Below are 19,519 nucleotides of genomic sequence, written 5' to 3' on the forward strand. Positions count from 1 at the left end.
CACAAAGAGACAAAATTAGATTTCAGTAGATGTACAGTATCATTAGTAAATAGATATAGGTAACACTTTACAATAACAACCATTAAAGGTTCATTTATGAATTTAGGTTTATGTAATGGAAATGGTATGTCAACTAGTCATTGGGAGAAAATCTGTAGAATGGACAAAAATTTGATCAAATTTGAGCTACCTTATTGAAAGATTAATAAAGTTTCACAAAATATTTAAATGAACATGCATGGCATAGAATGTGCAGAATTTAATAATTAACATAATAAATAATTAAATTGACTCTTTAAATTCTGCAAAAATCTGCAAAATATATACTCTACTGTTCAAAAGTTTGGGGTCAGTAAGATTTTTTTTTAAAGAAATTAATACTATTATTCAGCAAGGATGCATTAAATTGATCACAAGTCACAGTAAAGACACATATAAATGTTACAAACTTATTTCTACATTTGTCATAATAAGAAATGTATCTTGAGCACCAAATCAGCATATTGGAATGATTTCTGAAGGATCATGTGACACTGAAGACTGGAGTAATGATGCTAAAAATTCAGCTTTGCCATCACAGGAATAAATTACATTTTAAATATATTAAAAAAGAAGAGTTCCACTGCAAACAATCAAAGTCTGTCTGACATGTTTTCTTTTAAATTAGCATTTTTTTTTTTTTTTTTTTTACCAGATTCCAATGTTTAGGTTCAGTAATTTCACTTTAATGGTAATGAAAAGGTTATTAGTCAGTTATTGAAATGCCTTATTTTCAAAAATGTCACTTTAGTTAATTCATTGGTATTTAACAAAAACATCTAAGTGCACCTCTTTTGCTGACAAAGGGAAGTGGCATTTAGTGGTTTCTGCCAAAGATTATTTCTGAATCGGTATTTCTGAATGGGCTGACGCTGGGATTTAGCATATTTGAAGCGAAAGTATTTGATGAATGTATACTATGTGCAGAGAGCATTCGCTCAATATCATTATCTCATTTTTGACAGAGGCGGCGTTTAGCGGCTTTTGTATCTGAACTCTTCATATATATATATATATATATGAAGTTTACTGTGCATGCAGGCCTATTTATCAAAGATTTATAAGACATTATATATTGAACTTATAGAAAATCTCATGGAAATTTACCTCTTCAATCAGGTAACATCTACACCCCATAGAAGGCTGCAAGTCTCTCTTTGAGTGGAAGGGGAAACTGGTCAGAAAAGCGTCTCCAATTCTCGTCTCCAACCTGGTTCTTAAACCCATGCAAGATCTAACAGGGAACACGCACTTAAGTATGAAGCATGCGTCCACAATCATCTTGTAGGTTTTTCCCAACTCACAGACTCATATACCTTATAGAACATTTCTCGAAGATCGTCTTTTGGGTTCATCCAGGATGCTACAGCATCACAGAAAAATATAAAGTCCTGAAGAGGGATGGTAAAGAAAACAAATAGGATCATTTTCGATTGCCAGAGCACTCATAGAGACATTACTGAGAATATCGTGTCGTACCTGCACCACACCACCAGGGTTGACCGTGATCATGGTGCAGATTCCTCTGAACGCAGAGTCTTTTTCTTCATTGTCTCTTATATTGCGAAGAGAGGTGCACCTAGTGAGGGGAAGAACCAGTTTTCAAATAACAAGCCTGTGCGGTTAGTTTACTTGTGGACTAACACATAATCAACAAAATATCATGACTATCACCTCAGAGCACCTTGGGACGAGCAAACGTTTTAAATCACAGAGATTTGTCAATCGACATTTACATTTAGTCATTTAGCAGACGCTTTTCTCCAAAGTGACTTACAAATGAGAATAGTAAGAGAAACCAAAATTTGAATCTTCTTTGTAATGAAAACATTCTCTTGTTGAAACCGAAAAGTAGCTTTTGGGTTTACCTGAAGAGTTCAGCTTGTTGCAATATTTCCTGACAATCCCACAATAATTTTACAGAAAATTTAACTCTTATTTTTTTAATCATTAATATCATTGGTTCTTAATCACATACATCTACCTTCTTAAGTAATTATGTTAATGTTTATAAAGATCTTCAGCTGCTTTTGCGGTAAAACAACCTACTTCTTTATAAGTATACAATACTTATACAACAAATACAATGTCTATATAGCACCATGTATTCTTTCAGCTGCTAGTTTATAGAGTTAAACTAGTGCACATTTTGGGGCAGGCATTCCGGGATAGAATCATGCAGCTAAAAGACTCCACATCTAATGGGGAGGAAAAATGCTTTTTCCATTTCTCTTCTTTTTATCCATAGATAACTAGCGCTTTTGTTTCCTGAAACCAGCAAGCATTTGATATTACCCCATGCACTCAATTAGTAGTTAGATAGCGACAATAAAAGACGAAAACAGAAGTGAAAACTGAAATAAATCAATTGAGAATACATGAAGGTGCTACTGAGGCAAATTAAACAACAAGACCTAGAGGGACAGGGTTAGTCACATGGTTGGCAATGATTTAGACTGAATCATACAGAACAGAGAGAAAGGTAGAGCGAAAGAGAGGGATGCCTTCTCTCAAATGTCTTGAATAGGCCTCCTACTGTGTCTTCTTGCATGGCTTTTTTCGCAAGAAGATATAAATATTATGCTGGCGATTCTGGACGTTTCTATACTAGCACAAGGCATGAAGAAAAGCAGGAGCCTTTTCAAGAACAATGGGACAAGGTTTGGAGAGAGAGACTGAGCGAGGGAGAGAAAGAAGGAAAGAAAGAGAGAGAACCATAGGGAGGAAAGCCAGAAGATAGACAGAAAGAGGAAATGAATGAAATAAAAGATTGAATAATACACACCAGGGTCTTATAAACTGCTGTAGCATGGGTGCCACCTCTTGAGGACAAACGTAACCAAGACGACCAATTGTTATTGCTAAGGTAACGCAATCACGGTTATACAGCACCAAACGCCAACCAAGACATGAGCGAATGAGGGGGGGAGGAGAAAACAAAAAGAAACAAACAAACAAACAAACAAACAGACAACTCAGAAACAGAACTCAACAGAATCTGTGTATGAGAATAAACACAAGATTTCACTAGTGCTCTTCACAGCCCCAGACTACAGGGTCAAATGTAAAATATGACACTAAAAAACATAGATCTCGTTTAAGGGAGGAGTCTTAGAAAACATGGCTTCTTTACAGCTCAGAGAAACTTTCAGTGTCCGCCAAATTTATGTAACGTCTCTACATCACCGTCGTGATTGCGTGTTCTTTTTTTCCCAAATCCCTGTTTTAAAGATGGAGGCTACAGAAAACAATCTTGTTTTATAAGATTTTCTCCCTTAAACTCACAAAAATTTCTTCAGTAGAACAGAAAAGTCTTGTCTTTCTTTCTGTCTCTTTTGTTTCTTTAAGAAATGCATATTACGCCAAGCGAACTACATGGAGAGGACTAGATTCCACCAGGATCTTAAGAGGCACAGAGGAGGGAGACCTAAGTTTAAGAGACACAAAACTATGCAACATTCTCATTAAAGACAGGCATTTATGAACAGTCCAATGAGACATGCAGAAAGCAGATGATTGGCTCATTAGAGAACGCAGTTCAGTGCAGGATGGGCTGATTCAAAGAATCTGGAACACAGTTAAGCACTTCCCACCATTATTATATTAAAGGGTTAGTTCAGCCAAAAATGAAATTCTGTCATTAATTACTCACCCTCATGTCGTTCCAAACCTGTAAGACCTTTGTTTATCTTCAGAACACAAATTAAGGTATTTTTGATGAAATCCGAGAGGTTTTAACCGTAATGTTATGAAGCATTGAGAATAACAGTAACAATTTCGTCTCTCCCCTGGAGCCGGCGTTCTGACGTAGAACACAGAAGCTCTGCATTGTCTATACAACGTCAACTGCGTAGGAGACTGACAGGGAAGAGAAGAAATTGTTGAATAAAGTTATTATTTTTGATTTGTTTTTGCACACAAAGAGTATTCTCGTTGCTTCATAACATTAAGGTTGAACCACTGTAGTCACGTTGACTATTTTAACAATGTTTTTAACTACCTTTCTGGACGTCAAAAGGTTCAATGACGTTGCTGCCTATGTGTGGATCAGATACCCTCAGATTTCATCAAAAATATCTTAATTTGTGTTCCGAAGATGAACGAAGGTCTTGCGGGGGTAGAATGACACGAGGGTGAGTACTTGATGACTGAATTTTCATTTTTGGGTGAACTAACCCTTTAATTAGTAGATAAATAGATGATCAAATATTCACAAATTGGACAAACTCAGCATCATAACAATAATGATATAAAACCTACACCATAAAGAAGGGATACACTACCATTTAAAAGTTTGGGGTTGGGAAGATTTGTTTGTTTCTGGAAGAAGTCTCTTCTGCTCACCAAGGCTGCCTTTATTTGATCAAAAATACAGTAAAAACAATAATATTGTGAAATATTATTACAATTTAAAATAAATATTTTCTATTTTAATATATTTTAACATATATTTCATTCTGGTGATGCAAAGCTGAATTTTCAGCAGCCATTACGCCAGTCTTCAGTGTCACATGCATAGATATGTATACGTAGATGCCACATTCGACCACTCCAGACACGTCGACGTGCCCGCCATCTTGGGACGGTCAGTATGTCGTCACTCACAGTAAAAATCAATGATGCCACAACATTGTGCAGCTTCTGGTTGTGAAACCACCAAGATTTACATTCCCGAAGAAATGGAATAACCTTTCACAAATGAGAATGTGTTGGTTTGTGTTTTTATATGTACTAACTCAATATTAAAGGGTTTTGACTATGGTACTTTTTAATGTTTTTAGTACTTTTATTTTTAATGTTGTGTTAGCTGCCGCCTTCGTCTTATTGTATTTTGTTAGTTTAGCAAAATCATCTGCTGAAGATATAGATATTCATCCAAGCCACTAATGAGGAATCTATTATGTATGTATATATTCTGAAATCATTCTTTTTATCAATTTCTTATTATCATCAATGTTGAAAACGGTTGTGCAGCTTAGTATTTTTGTGGAAACAAAATTGTGATTTGATTTTCAGGTTTCTTTGTATAGAACATTCAAAAGAACAGAATTTATGGTAAATAGATTTTTTTGGTACAATGTAAAAGCCTTTGCTGTCACTTTTGATCAATTTAATGCATCCTTGCTAAATAAAAGTGTTCGTTTATTCATCTTACCCACCCCAAACGTTTGAACAGTAGTGTGTTCATAGACTGACTTATAAAAATGGTCAGTGTGGATTTGTCTATGCCACATGCTTACTTTTCATTTTTTTAAAAGGACTTTGTGTATTTAATAATCAAGACATCAGCAATCCTGCATCAAACATTAGCCGTCCTTGACTAAACAACATTCAACATCTATTGGCAGATATGCATTCACATTGAAAAAGAAAAGTAACTAAAACAACAGAAATAAATCGACAAACAGGAACACATCTATAAGTACCCTTGTTTCTGTGGGAGTATGTTAGGAGCATTACACTTCACCCTCATTTAAAAAAAAGGCATCAATGACGGCGGCCATTACGGCTCAGGCTAGAGCTTCAATTTGAGCAGTCCAATTAGAGTGGAGTGTAACTGGGAAATATTTTGTGAGGTACAGGTGCTATACATTCATCTAAACACCACAAAACAGATTTAATTTGAGGTTAGATGTTTTCTCTGAATTAAATGGAAAAAACTCCTTTCATGGCTGGTTTACATTTATCATTGTTTGTAATATCTCACTGACTGATGCTTGTAACTTAATTACGGTGATATTAACTCTACTTGCTAACATGGAATTCACTGTTTTATTAATCCACTTCAGTAAATACCACGGCTGGACTGTTACAAGGTCTGTTATATTAATTTCTGAAGACAGGATATACTGAAGGGAACTGACTTTGCATGTAAAAGAAATGAGCATAAAATTGCTCCTATTCTTTTTCATTACCCAGTTAGTTAGTTGATATGAAAAACCTTTATCAAACCTTGTAAGGTCCGGTTCCTGGAGTTTGTATGGAGATTAATAAGCACTGCGGAATGGGGACTGGGAGAGTTTGGGAAAGGAAGAGGGCGGAAACCTCTTGTGAGGGGTCAGCCTGGTCTAGCACCCCTCATATGGTACCTGTATTCTCCAGCAGAGTCTTGGGTGTGTTGGGTCTGTTTATGATCTCCACAAGCTGCTGTAAAACCATCAGGACATACGGCTGCATCTCAGAACCTGAGCAGAGAGATAAGTAGCATGTTAATCTTGAAGGTATAATGAAATCAGTGAAATGAATAACTGAAGATGGTGATAAAACTCTTACCCATTTGAATCGATATTTCTCCAATGGCCCATGTTGCATTGTTGCAGACTGATATCAATTCTGGGTTCAGGTTGTTGCCTAAGATAGGCATGAAGTTAGCTAGAAAGGAGAGATTAACACAAACAAACAATCAAACAAACAAAGGTAAACAGAGATGGATGAAATTGAGTGTCAGTATGTTCAACCACATACCAATGCAAGGTTTGACATGCTGGAAACAGGCTTTGGTCAAATCTCCCAATAGGGCAAAAGAACTCTGTCGAACCTCTGGCATTTTATCCTGAGAAAATACAACAATCAAGAGACCATTATTTTTGCAACATCACAAGGCTAAAGCAGTTTTTGCAAGCCTGTTTTCTATACTCAATTTAAACAGGTGGACTGGGGTCCGGTTCATAATTGATATGAAAATCCTAATACACTAGGTGAATATGAATCATTTCATAAGTGAATTTGAATCGATTTCATAAAGTTAGCATTGTCGAATTACATTTCTCATAGCTGCTTGTCCACAAATAAATTTGTCTGTGCAGTTCACATTATTTGCATCTCTTGCAATGCATCTGCAGCAGGCAAACCTAAGTGTCAGTCTGTGGAAGTAAAGATTAGATGTTAAATCTAGATGGGCAAATACTTTGTACAGAAAAGTTGTTTTCTTTTTCTCCTCAGTCGTTACCTAGATACAGTGGCAAACAGCTGCTGCTAATACTCACTGCAGCACTCATGTTGACACAAACACGCCACAGTTCAGGCCAAAAGTACACTACCATTCATAAGCCAGTAAAAATTTTGCTTTGAAAGAAATTAAAACTTTTATCCAATTTATCAAAAGTGACATTTATAAGACATTTATGTTACCAAAGATTTCTATTTCAAATAAATGCTGTTCTTTTGAACTTTCTATTCATCAAATAATCCAGAAAAAAATTCATGGTTTCCACAAAAATATTAAGCTGCCCGACTGTTTTCAACATTAAGAATAATAAGAAATGTTTCTTGAGCAGCAAATCAGCATATTAGAATGATTTCTGAAGGATCTTGTGACACTAAAGAAAAAACTGCCATCACAGGAATAAATTACATTTTAAAATAGAAATAAATTTAAATAAATAAATAATACTATTTCACAGTATTACTGCTTTTACTGTATTTTTGATCAAATAAATGCAGACTTGAGCCCTATTCGGATGGTAATTGTTTCTCATAGGGACGTAAGGTATTTTCAACATTTACAGGGGCGAATTTGTGATTTTATTGCCGTCCAAATCTAGAATGTCAGTGTTTTTCTCCCACCATCCGCGTAAAAAATCCCCAGCCAAATTACCTACTGTTTTTTGACAAAGCCAAGGCCGAAGCCATAAAAGCCATACCGAAGAATAGGGCAGGGGTCGGGAAGCTTTTTTGACCAAAGAGCCATTTTTTTCATTTTGGTTAAATATTAAAGACAACTCTTTCAAAAACATTAAAAAAAATCTAACAAACCCCAAACTTTTGAACATTAGTGTAAATGAAGAGAGAACTGATGAGAGAGGAACTGAACTTGGGTTTGAAGTGTAAACCAACCAAATGAAGTGTGAATCAGCCTAATACCAATTACCAAATAGGTTAAACATATCATGCCCCAGTGCCACAAAGCTTCGATATGCTGTATAGTTACCTGCATGCACTGGTACATGAGAGTGAGAATGTTGCTACGGGCAACAAGCTGTTCAATGTTCCCACCGAGACCCTCTGCTAATCCGCTGAGCAGATCCAGAGCCACAATCATGAAATCTTTATCAGGAGCTTCATAAAACTCAGGCTGCGTCTGGTGGAGCTGTGTGACAAAGAGAAAAGATCATGTGATATCCACTATGTTGGATAAAACAACGTTTATAAATTATGTCCGTTTCTCATTTTGCAACATTTTCCACAGTATTACAGAGAGATGGGATTGTGTGTGTGTATGTTTGAGCGGTCTCTCACCACAGCCTGGGCGAGTGTTTTCTGGACCAGGTTGACACAGCGTTGGTAGACAGGCTCACAGTATGGCAGGAAGCCACTCTGAAGGGCGGTGGCCACAGATGAGAGACACTAAAAGAGAAATAACCAGAGAATGATTAAGACCTAGTTCTGAATCATAACCATCAGGGACATACACTGACATGCAAAATGCTGAACAATAAAAACATTTCCTCTGACTTCAGCTGAATTAGTCCTTTTTATCTCTGCATGTCTAAGAAATTATTACTTTTATTCCGCAAGGATGCATTAAATTAATCAAAAGTGACAGTAAAGACTTTTATAATGTTACAAAAGATTTCTATCTCAAAACGCTGCTCTTTTGAACTTTCTATTCATCAAAGAGTCTTAGAATATTGGAATGATTTCTGAAGGATCATGTGACACTGAAGACTGGAGTAATGGCTGCTGAAAGCTCAGCATTGCCATCACAGGAATAAATTATATTTGAAAACATATTAGAAATAGATACTTTTTTAATTGTAATAGATACTTCTTTTTTTTTAATTGTTTTACAATATTACTGCTTTTACTGTATTTTTGATCAAATAAATGCAGACTTGGTGAGTATAATAGACTTTAAAAAAAAATCTTACAGACCCCAAACTTTTGAACAGTAGTTTATATAAATGAAATGTTACCTCCAGTAAGGGAAAGAGGTCTTTATCTTCATCTTTTAGCTGGTTCCATTTTTGTATCAATGGAGGCATCAGCATCTGTATATATTCCTGCAAATTGAGCACAGTGCATGTGATCAACAACACACATACAGAAGTCATACATGTGTTTATTAGACATACACTGCTGTTACAAAAAAAAAAAAAAGATGGCTGACAAAGCAAGAGAAATGTTGATTATAATTATATTATTACTGTAAATACTTAAATTACAAATAGTTTATTGTAATTAAAAATGGATTATTTTGCCAAATACTTGTTGGTATACAAAGGTTTTGTGTGCGTTTCCTTGTAACAATCTACCTCTACCATATACTTTTGAAAAATAAAGATACAGTATGTGCCTGATACACAAGTGTTTGTGTGTATTTGATCGTGCAATTACTGGTTTGTTGAGATGGTGGCCCACAGAGTCAGCCAGAGTCCCAATGGCATCATAGAGAATGAGTAGGTTCTTGTGCTGGTATTTACTGAAAGCAAAGACCAACGTGTCCAAAATATAAGCAAGGTACGGCACCAGCTCAGTGCAAGCCTCCTCTTCAAGGGTAGCAAAGGCACTGTGGGAGGAAGAGTGAGAGTCAGAGATTAAAAGAGTTGAAGGAAGGATAAAAAGAGATCTCAGGTAACACATGACCGTCATAGAATATCACGAAATGCTCACCTGCAGGCGGCCTCTTGGACGCGTTTGTTGCTGTCAAGTATCCGTTTGAGCAGTTCAGTCATGAGCGGTTTGAGGTAGGTGTCGGGGGGCTGGCTAACAACCCAGTGTGCATAGCGGCTCAGAGTCCAGCAAGTGATGGATCGTACCAGCGCCTTCTTATCAGACAGACACTGTACCAGATGAGGAATCAACTCCGGCAAATAGGGGATCATCCCTTGCATACAGCCTAAAGAAATGAAAGAAAATACTCATCATAAAAAAATTAAAAAAAAAAAAAAAAATAGAAATGGAGGTCACAATTTCTTTATTAATATATTCATTCTAATTAACTGTATGTACTTGATGTGCAATTATTTTGTGAAGTTGCTTGCAATCATATTTTTCATTAGTACAGTAATTAACTTAAGTAATATGTGTAACACGAACACTGTAAAATAAAGTGTTACCCAGTTAAGATATAAATTTGTATTTATTTGTTAAACAAAAAGTATACTTAAAGTTCAAAAGTTGAGGTCAATATGATTTTTTAAATGAATTAATATTTTTATTTAGCACAGACACATTAAATTGCAAAAAGGTGACAGTAAAGATATTTACAATGTTACCAAAGATTTAGATTTCAAATAAATGCTGTATTTTTTAACTTTCTATTAATCAAACAATCCAGAAAAATTTTGGCAGCACAACTGTTTTTTAACATTGTTGATAATAAGAAATGTTTATTTAGCAGAATAATTTCGGAAGGATCATGTGACATTGAAGACTGAAATGATGGTGCCATCACAGGAAAAAATATCATTTATTTTAAAATATATTAAAATAGAAAACAGTTATTTTAAATTATAATAATATTTCACAATATCACATTTTTTCATGATAAAAAAATAAAAAAATAAATCCAACCATGGTGAACATTTCTTTCAAAAACATTTGAACTTTTTCAGTAGTGTAGGCATGTTCAAAGACTTCAATTTCCCTATTTAAATGTTAATGCTTATACTATGAGTGAACCATATTATGCATTTGTGGATAATTTTTGAATACCTTCAGCAATGGCTCCCAGTACAAGTATGCCCGACTCTTTAATAAGCCACTCTGGATGGAACAGTAGTTCTTTCAGTAGAGGAAGAATATGCAACAGCAAATCATCTCTGAAAACATTCGCCAGGACATCCAGTGCAGCTGCAGAACATTTCCCTACACACATCAGAAAAAATAATGAAGACACAAGCAAATGTGGAGGACTTGGCAGAGTCTGTCATTTCTAAACTACACTGTTTCTTACTCAAGTTCCAGTCTGATATTGTTTCATCATCATCCAAATCATCGTCATCATCCTCCTCGTCCTCAATGGAGTCTCCTCCCTCGTGTTGTTGGGCAACTGTGCGTGAACGATGGAACCTTGGGCGAATGTCCTGCTCATTGTCTGGGACTGCTTCATCCTCTTCAACATCACCCTGAAAATAATTTACTTATTACAGGTTTTCTTTGTTTTTGCTTGTTTTTTTTTAACTGATTTTGAAACATTATACAAGACTGAGAGGATGCACAACACAAAATTTGTACCTACAATTAGCTTTTTTTCTGCCAAACTTTGATATTTAATTGTATTTATTTAGCTAACTAGATGCTTTAGAACTCAGTTTCATAACATGAAAGACAGACTGAGATATGTAAAATAAAGTGCTAATAATTTGTATATGACAGCCAAATGAATAAGACAATGTGGAGTTATTTTAATGTGGTTCAGCACTGTAACCAAATCACTGGTGTTTTATTTAGTATATTTGCCCCAGTCTGACCCACAGATGTGTGTTTTACGCTTCACTTCTGTTTGGGCCGCCACATAAAGATGTCACAAACAGCTGATACTCAAAAAAGAAGCTTTAGAACCAGAGAGAGAGAGAAACTAACCTTCAACAGGATTATGTCAATTTCAGAGTATTTCATTCCATTCACAAGAACTGGTGTCAATCTGTGACAAAACATGAAAAAAAACATGACTGATCCTGATAAAGTTGATGTTTTTTAATCAAAAAGAGTGTGTGTGTGTGTGTGTGTGTGTGTGTGTGTGTTAGGGCTGGGACGATACATTGATTCTCGATTCAAAGATTCGGTACAAAGAATCTGGAGCGATTCTAATATTTTCCAATGTATCGCGATCCTCTCTCGAATCGATTCTGAGCTCTGTCTTTACCAACAGATGGCACTACGTGCTTTAGAAACACACATACTCTGCTTGCTTCCATTTCCTTTACACACACAACTTAAACCTAAAATAATCATTCATAAAGTTCAAAAAGGCTGAAGTGAATTACAAGGTTGCTCGCAGTGGGCTGTGTTAACATTAATCTCGCTTTCTGAGCCGAGGTGCAAGTATATTTAACCACTTATGACTCTCCAGCAGTCTTCTTTGTGAGGTTTTGAGTGTGCGGTTAAAAATTTGCCTAGAGCGCCATCTGCTGTTAAAACTAAGCTCAGAATTGATTCAAGAGAGAAAATATCAGTATCCATCCAGATTCATTGTATCGCAAATTGAGAATCGATGTATTGTCCCAGCCCTTGTGTGTGTGTGTGTGTGTGTGTGTGTGCGCGCATGCTCACTTAGGCAGGTGTCCACACAGAACCTCTTTACACACGGGTTGCTCAGCAAGTGTAAGCCAAAACTCACAAGCCTCCAAAGCAACATTCTCATCTTGATCCTGTGTCCTCTGCAACATGTACTGAGAAATAGAAAGGGTTTTGTGAGTAGGTTAGAGGGTCTAACATAAAGACATTGGGCCTTATTCATTCACAAGCACAGAGCATAATTTTGTGTTCAAAAAAAAAAAAAAAAATTGTAAAAAAATCTATCCCACTGAATGTAACATAAGAATAGTTTTATGCACAAATGACAAATGAATTTAGCTTATGTTTCATAAGACTCGACTGTTCCATTTTTACCAAACTAGTCCACAAAAGTCTAGCTAAAGACAGTCCACAAGAGGCTGCTGTTGCTTCATTTTGCCTCTCTGGGATTTGCTGGCCAAATTTATCACTAAACATTTAAAACCATTGTAGATGATCATCTAAGACAATAGCTAATTCCTGCAGAGGTCAAAGTTCTCACTTTCTCACTTATATTAGGTTTTTTAAGAGGAGTTACAGGAGGTGTGATCTAACCTCGATGATGTTGTGCATTTGAGGAAGGAGACGGTCTAGTCGGACTTCCAAAAGCATGACTAAAGCTCTGCACACGTTTTTCCTCACTTCTGGCTCCTCATCACCTGCAAGTCCAAACAGGTTCTGTGGCACAAAGACACACACAAAAAACATTAAAACTTATTCATTTTTAATAACTACACAACACAACAACTTCCTCAATTATCAAAAAAATGGGATCATAATTCTAGGATATGGAATAGTTAGGCTGAGCACATAATGGCCCTGTTTACACCTGGTAGTAAGATACGTTTTGATCTATCGGATCACAAGGGCGACACATACACATTTACACCTGGTGTTTTAATCCATCTCTTTTGTCCACTTTCAACCACTTCTGTCATGATTTCTTCGAGGGGAGGGTCTATGGGTGGGTAAAACTATGGGCTTTTTCAGATCTTTTGATCTAATGGACAAAATGATCAATTTACATATGAACATGCCCGGAGACAACTCAGCTTTCGTTTCTGCTCTGACAGCCACAAGTCCACATTAGAAAATCAGGAATGGTGAGAGAACTTTGTGCTTCGTACATCTTTCGTCTTCAAACCAAACTCAGGTCTTTAGTCCAGTTTAAATCCCATCCAGCTAGCGCGCTTCTTGTAATGTTTAAGCAATAGGTTGGTAGGCGGTTGGTAGGTAGACATTCAACCACATGAGCACTTACACTACGAAAGCAATTTGGTTAAATGCGTTTTCGACTACCTCTGGAAGTGGTCGAAAGTGAACAAGCTGAAAACATTTTACACCCCGTTACACCTGTATTTAGCTTCGTCCACTTGTGATCTGATCGACCAAAATGCATCTTAATACCAGCTGTAAACAGGGTCAATGACTGAATTCTCATTTTTGACATGTCCTATTAAGGTGGTCACGTTTGTAGGTGGTACCTCAATGAAAGGATCTATGTGCAGCATTAGAGCCTGTGTTCTGCTGATGATGAACTGGTTGACACAGGCAATGGCGTGAGACCTACAACAGACAACAAGCACAGATCATATATCAAACAATTGCTCAGCAAATTGTAAGTCTAAATTAGGGGTATCACAATATACAGTTACTGACAAAAATGTGACATCTAAAAAATGAAATATCAATATCATGTTAATACTACACATACGTTAAAGGATTAGTTCACTTTAAAATGAAAATTACCCCGAGATATACTCACCCTCAAACCATCCTAGGTGTATATGACTTTCTTCCTTCTGATGAACAGTTATTTTAATAAATATCATGACGCACCTAAGCTTTATATAATGGCAGTGAACGGGACCAACAAGTATGAAGCTCAAGAAAGTTCATCCATCCATTATAAATGTACTCCACATGGCTCGGGGTGGGGTTATGGGGGTTAATAAAGGCCTTCTGAAGCGAAGCGATGCATGTGTGAACACTTTTTTTGTAAGTTGAAAATATGGATATTTTTCATACACAAACTTCAGAAGGCGCCTTTATTAACCCGTGTGGAGTACATTTATAATGGGTGGATGCACTTTCTTGAGCTTCATACTTGTTGGTCCCATTCACTGCCATTATATAAATCTTGCATCAGGATATTTATTAATATATCTCAGATTGTCTTCATTAGAAAGAAGGAAGTCATATACACCTAGGATGGATTGAGGGTCAGTAAAGCTTGAGGTAGTTTTCATTTTAAAGTGAACTAATCCTTTAATATCACAAACATTTCAGGGCCAGCAGGGCTCGACAATAAGGACTGCCCGATGTCCCGGGGCCAGTGTGAACGACGCTCGGGACAGTAGACGGAACGGTCACTTGCCCGATCGGGCCAGTGCTGTAGGGTGTGCGATATATATAGTCTATGATATCATAATTGTTGATTTAATGATCTGAAATTATCGAGTATGTCCCTCACTTTACAAAAACCAAACAAAAACACCCATTGAGTGCACATATGCACTACGTGACGTAGTCTAGTAGGTTAGACTAGTGTGCGTGCATATTTAGAGAGCACGATTTCCGTGATTTAGTCTATTAAAATGCCTTTAGAATGCCCAAGAATTAAAAATAAGGGGCAAAAATGCCCCTGTATATCTTTTATATTTATATAATTTAATATAGGTAACCAATATTAAACAAAGAGCGCCTTTTTTTCCAAATATCAGCATGATTACAAATGTGATATTGATTTTATACAGCGTGCAGTTTAATGAACGAGAACTTAATATTAAGTGACTTACATTTTAGACACCAAATCACCTGTTTCGCTCTATTTTGCCTACAAAAATAGTTCCAAAGTCCACAGCATTGTTTTGCGTCTCTTGAGCAACAAGCAACACTTCCTGAATCAATCAGCCGTTTGAATGAATCGGTCGAATCTTAATGACTCGCTCATTAACAGTGATTCGCTGCCACCTACTGGCGGGTTTAATTTCACCATCATCGAACAGTATGTAAGCATCTGTAACTGCTCTTGACTAATTAACTTTAATAAAGTTTAATCTATAGGCTAGTTATATAGTTGTACATTAGATTACAATTTCTGTAGCTTCCTGTTTAAACCTACATGAAAAATTTGAAAAGCATATATTTGTTCTGTTGTATTTATTTAGGCTATTACTCATAATTTGATTATTTGTTACTATTTTATTACTTACTGTCTATTTGTCTAACAATATTTAAAATTTAAGTGAGTTAATCTAGTAGCTTTTGGTGTCATAACCCTATTTATTAAGGTTACAAGTATCAAAAACAACAAAAGCAATAACTAGGCTTATTTTATAGGCTCATTTTCTTTTACTTTATTCATTTTTTTGTTGTGGGGCAAGTGAAAATTTGAACCACTGGCCCGACTGGGCCAGTAGAAAAAAATCCTTAGCGTTGAGCCCTGGCCAGTATGTAAGTGGTCAACACTCCAACACAGTAAGTGGCGGTACTGCACCTTAACACTGGTTGTCACCCATCATATAAAAAAAAAAAAAAGAAGAAGACGCAGTGAGTGCTTCTCAACTGGAAGGCTGCGTCCTAGTAAGGCTGCATATCTAGGCTGCCAAGTCATCAAGCTTCGTCAAAGGCCATCTCAATTTGATTGATCATTGGAAGGCAGCCTTTGTTCCTTCATTCAGCTTATTTTGAAGGATGCATCATCTGTATCCTTTGCGTCCTCCAGTCACCCACAATCCTTTGCACACATTACAATTCACGATTCATAATTCAAAGAGAATTAGCAAAAAATGAATCGGAACTGAGCTCGTCCGATTTCATTATGCAATGCAAGACAAAAACATGATTTTGGAGATGAAGGCATTATATTTTCTTTTGTTTTTTTGGAAATCAATCACATAATGCTATGTCTGTAATGTAAACCACTGGGAGACCACAGGCGACTGTCATTCACTGAATTGCATTAATAGAAAGTCAGTTAATATAAAGATTTTTAATATAAAGTATTCTTCAAAAATTAATTTTAATACTTGTTCCATGTCATGACCGTAAGGTCGGAAACATTTATGACGCAGCCATGTGCACTTACTACACCATCTCATTGCTGAGGAGGACTCTAATCTAGGGCTGGGTGATATGGCCAAAAAAATATCAGTTTAAAGGCAGATTTTTCCTGAGTGAAAGTAGTTGAAACCAATTGTGGTTTTGCATTCGCTCTAAGCTCATGCTGTGATGCGTTTTAAGCCGAACTGTTAAATGTTCCGTAAGGCGCACGGTTCAAATGAGCAGCTCCGCTTTTGCCATTTAATTTTTCTCATAAGCAACAGAAATGTTAGCGCTTATGAATGCGATGGTCGGCAACACGCATGCGCAGCGTTATCTGCATAGTGCACATATTGAATAGTGCACATATCGAACACTTATCAGACTTTTGTTATAATCTCATAGAGGAAATTTATAATTATCGCCATCGTTTTATTGTCCAGCCCTGCTCTGGTCTACAAGCCTCAGAAGGACTGAACTAGGAGGGACACAGCCTCACAAGGATGTAGCCTTCCAATTGAGAAGCACCCAATGTGTAGCTACTATGCATAAAATCATGTTGGAGGAGATGGCAGACAAAGCAAGACAGTGTGGGAGTTTTTTTGGATTGCGTAAAAAAAGATGGGGCAGCGATAGACATTCCTGTTGGAGGAGATGACAGACAAAAGCAAGACAGTGTGGGAGTTTATAGATATTGCAACAATATTGTTACTATGTTATTGTGTTAATGCAGTTTCAAACAGCTGTGCTCCATCAGGGAACACATGCTTGTCTTACCTGATCTTGGGGCTGCTGTGCTTGAAAAACTGCAGGAACTTAGGGATCATCACGTTGAGCGGGCGGTCCAGCATGTCGCTATCCAGGATCTCGGCAGAGTCCTCGCAGATCTTTTGCAGAGCTCCAAAAGCCCCCTGAAAGACAAACACAGCAGGAATGGAGCAGAGACAAATCATATACTTCCCCTTCACACTGAACAACCTCAAATTTTTAATCTAAAACACTTCCATTACAATCAATCAAACTGCCCAAACCAGCACTGAACATCAGACGGTGACACAGAGACCTTCAGTTGACAGACACTCAGTTTCTATTTTTGGCATGACGTGCAGCCAGTGCTGCTGAAAATAAAATATAATACTTTTGCTGCTGCCTCAAGCTCACTGCTGGCTCATGGACTGTGTAAACTGAAGGTGACATGCAGATTTAATGCAATGCAGACAGCCAAAATCACATGTAGGTTCATTTAAGGGAAAGCTTATAGTAGAACCTGAGAAATACTGTAGTGAGAGCAATGGCAGAGAGGGCATAATAATATTTAAGCAACTGGACAGTAAACAGTGCTGTAGTGAACAATAAACAGTAAACTCTGACACCAATGCACAAGGATACAACTCCACATATAATCACCCTTACAGACAGGAAATATCCACTCAGGGTAATAACTAAAATCTTCACAGGAATAATGTGGCTCTTGGACACTGATATGTTCAGTATGCACTACAGACCTGGCTATGAGCCTGGACAAATTTATTGGCTCGTTGCAAAACAACAAACATATTTTCTTAGCCTCTGATGTGAGTGAGAGAAAATAATAAATATTTTGTTAACAATATATTAAAAAAATATATAGTACTTATTATATTAACTATTGTTGTCAATATTCACTGCTGTACATAGGCCCACGCACGGATTGAGTGGAAAGTGTTGATAGATATATGGCTGGTGAGGCTGGTGAACACTTTATGACCGGCTACTTATAGAAGCTTGTTTATGCCACTGAATAAAACATAAAAAAAAAAAAAAAAAAAAGAGGTAATTGTGACTTATTATCTCACAATTCTGACTTTTTATTTCTTGCAATTGCAAGAAAAAGTGAGAATTGCAAGAAAAAAAAGTCAGAATTGCGAGATATAAACTCGCAATTGCGAGAAAAAAAGTCAGAATTGCGTAATTCTGACCTTTTTTTTTTAATACACAATTTATGTATGCTATTATTTGTTGGCTATTATTCGTTAATCTTCGGAACGCAAATTGAGATATTTTTGTTGAAATCCGATGGCTTCATGAGGCCTACATAGGGAGCAATGACATTTCCTCTCTCAAGATCCATAAAGGTACTAAAAACATATTTAAATCAGTTCATGTGAGTACAGTGGTTCAATATTAATTTTATAAAGCGATGAGAATATTTTTGGTGCGCCAAAAAAACAAAATAACGACTGGCCGATTTCAAAACACTGCTTCATGAAGCTTCGGAGCATAATGAATCAGCGTGTCGATTCAGCGGTTTGGAGCGCCAAAGTCACGTGATTTCAGCAGTTTGACGGTTTGACACGCGATCCGAATCATGATTCGACACGCTGATTCATTATGCTCCGAAGCTTCCTGAGGCAGTGTTTTGAAATCAGCCATCACTTTATAATATTAATATTGAACCACTGTACTCACATGAACTGATTTAAATATGTTTTTAGTACCTTTATGGATCTTGAGAGAGGAAATGTCATTGCTCCCTATGTAGGCCTCACGGAGCCATCGGATTTCAACAAAAATATCTCAATTTGTGTTCCAAAGATTAACGAAGGTCTTATGGGTGTGGAACGGCATGAGGGTAAGTAATAAATGACATTATTTTCATTTTTGGGTGAACTAACCCTTTAAGCCAGTTATTTATATCTTTTGCTTTAGTGTGTCAGTAGGAAATATCAGTTCACATTTCTAAACATTCATTTTGCCATTAATTGTAATAATCCAGTGAGATTTTTGTATGCACAAGGAGTCTGACAACAGCCGGTGCTCCACACGGAGATCTGATCTCACCATCATCAAATCCGTCTGTGATTACATAAAGAAACAGATGAAACAGACAAAATAAATCCAGAAGAACTGTGGCCGTGTCTCCAAGACGCTTGAAGAAACCAACCTGCAAAGCTTCCTGAAAAATGATGCGCAAGTGTACCTGGACAAATCTGTTTTAAACGCAAAGGGTGGTTACACCAAATATTGATTTGATTTAGTTAATAGAAGTTAATTGATAAATAAAATCTATTTATGACAGTATTTTTGAAAGCATCCTCACTTTACAGAATTTTTACACAAGCGCCTAAAACTTCTCACAGTTGTAGCTTTGCAGGTCGGTTTCTTCAAGCGTCTTGGAGACATGGCCACAGTTCTTCTGGATTTATTTTGTCTCAGTTTCATCTGTTTCTTCATGTAA

The 19,519-nt window shown here is 36.7% G+C and overlaps 1 protein-coding gene across 5 annotated transcripts in view; it reads right to left on the reverse strand.

Annotated features, from left to right (window-relative positions):
- Positions 1 to 19,519, reverse strand: part of tnpo1 (transportin 1) — a 33,341-nt gene that overhangs the window by 2,682 nt on the left and 11,140 nt on the right. Inside the window, exons 5-23 of one of the 5 annotated variants that reach the window (XM_051893082.1) lie at positions 17,080 to 17,213; positions 13,743 to 13,824; positions 12,814 to 12,936; positions 12,256 to 12,374; positions 11,566 to 11,626; positions 10,937 to 11,108; positions 10,696 to 10,848; positions 9,652 to 9,877; positions 9,376 to 9,547; positions 8,955 to 9,041; positions 8,278 to 8,385; positions 7,970 to 8,128; positions 6,505 to 6,592; positions 6,313 to 6,411; positions 6,129 to 6,224; positions 2,825 to 2,900; positions 1,519 to 1,618; positions 1,356 to 1,430; positions 1,147 to 1,273 (exon numbers count right to left, since the gene is read on the reverse strand). In XM_051893082.1, the coding sequence (XP_051749042.1) occupies positions 1,166 to 1,273; positions 1,356 to 1,430; positions 1,519 to 1,618; positions 2,825 to 2,900; positions 6,129 to 6,224; positions 6,313 to 6,411; positions 6,505 to 6,592; positions 7,970 to 8,128; positions 8,278 to 8,385; positions 8,955 to 9,041; positions 9,376 to 9,547; positions 9,652 to 9,877; positions 10,696 to 10,848; positions 10,937 to 11,108; positions 11,566 to 11,626; positions 12,256 to 12,374; positions 12,814 to 12,936; positions 13,743 to 13,824; positions 17,080 to 17,213 (2,238 nt within the window). In that variant the 3' untranslated portion in view covers positions 1,147 to 1,165. Of the gene's footprint in view, positions 1 to 1,146; positions 1,274 to 1,355; positions 1,431 to 1,518; positions 1,619 to 2,681; positions 4,393 to 6,128; positions 6,225 to 6,312; positions 6,412 to 6,504; positions 6,593 to 7,969; positions 8,129 to 8,277; positions 8,386 to 8,954; positions 9,042 to 9,375; positions 9,548 to 9,651; positions 9,878 to 10,695; positions 10,849 to 10,936; positions 11,109 to 11,565; positions 11,627 to 12,255; positions 12,375 to 12,813; positions 12,937 to 13,742; positions 13,825 to 15,757; positions 16,945 to 17,079; positions 17,214 to 19,519 lie in introns of those variants that run through there. The other 4 variants (XR_007930190.1, XR_007930189.1, XM_051893083.1 and 1 more) reach the window with 4 other exon arrangements.

Source organism: Ctenopharyngodon idella, chromosome 5, assembly GCF_019924925.1.
Source record: "Ctenopharyngodon idella isolate HZGC_01 chromosome 5, HZGC01, whole genome shotgun sequence".
Lineage (NCBI taxonomy): Eukaryota > Metazoa > Chordata > Actinopteri > Cypriniformes > Xenocyprididae > Ctenopharyngodon > Ctenopharyngodon idella.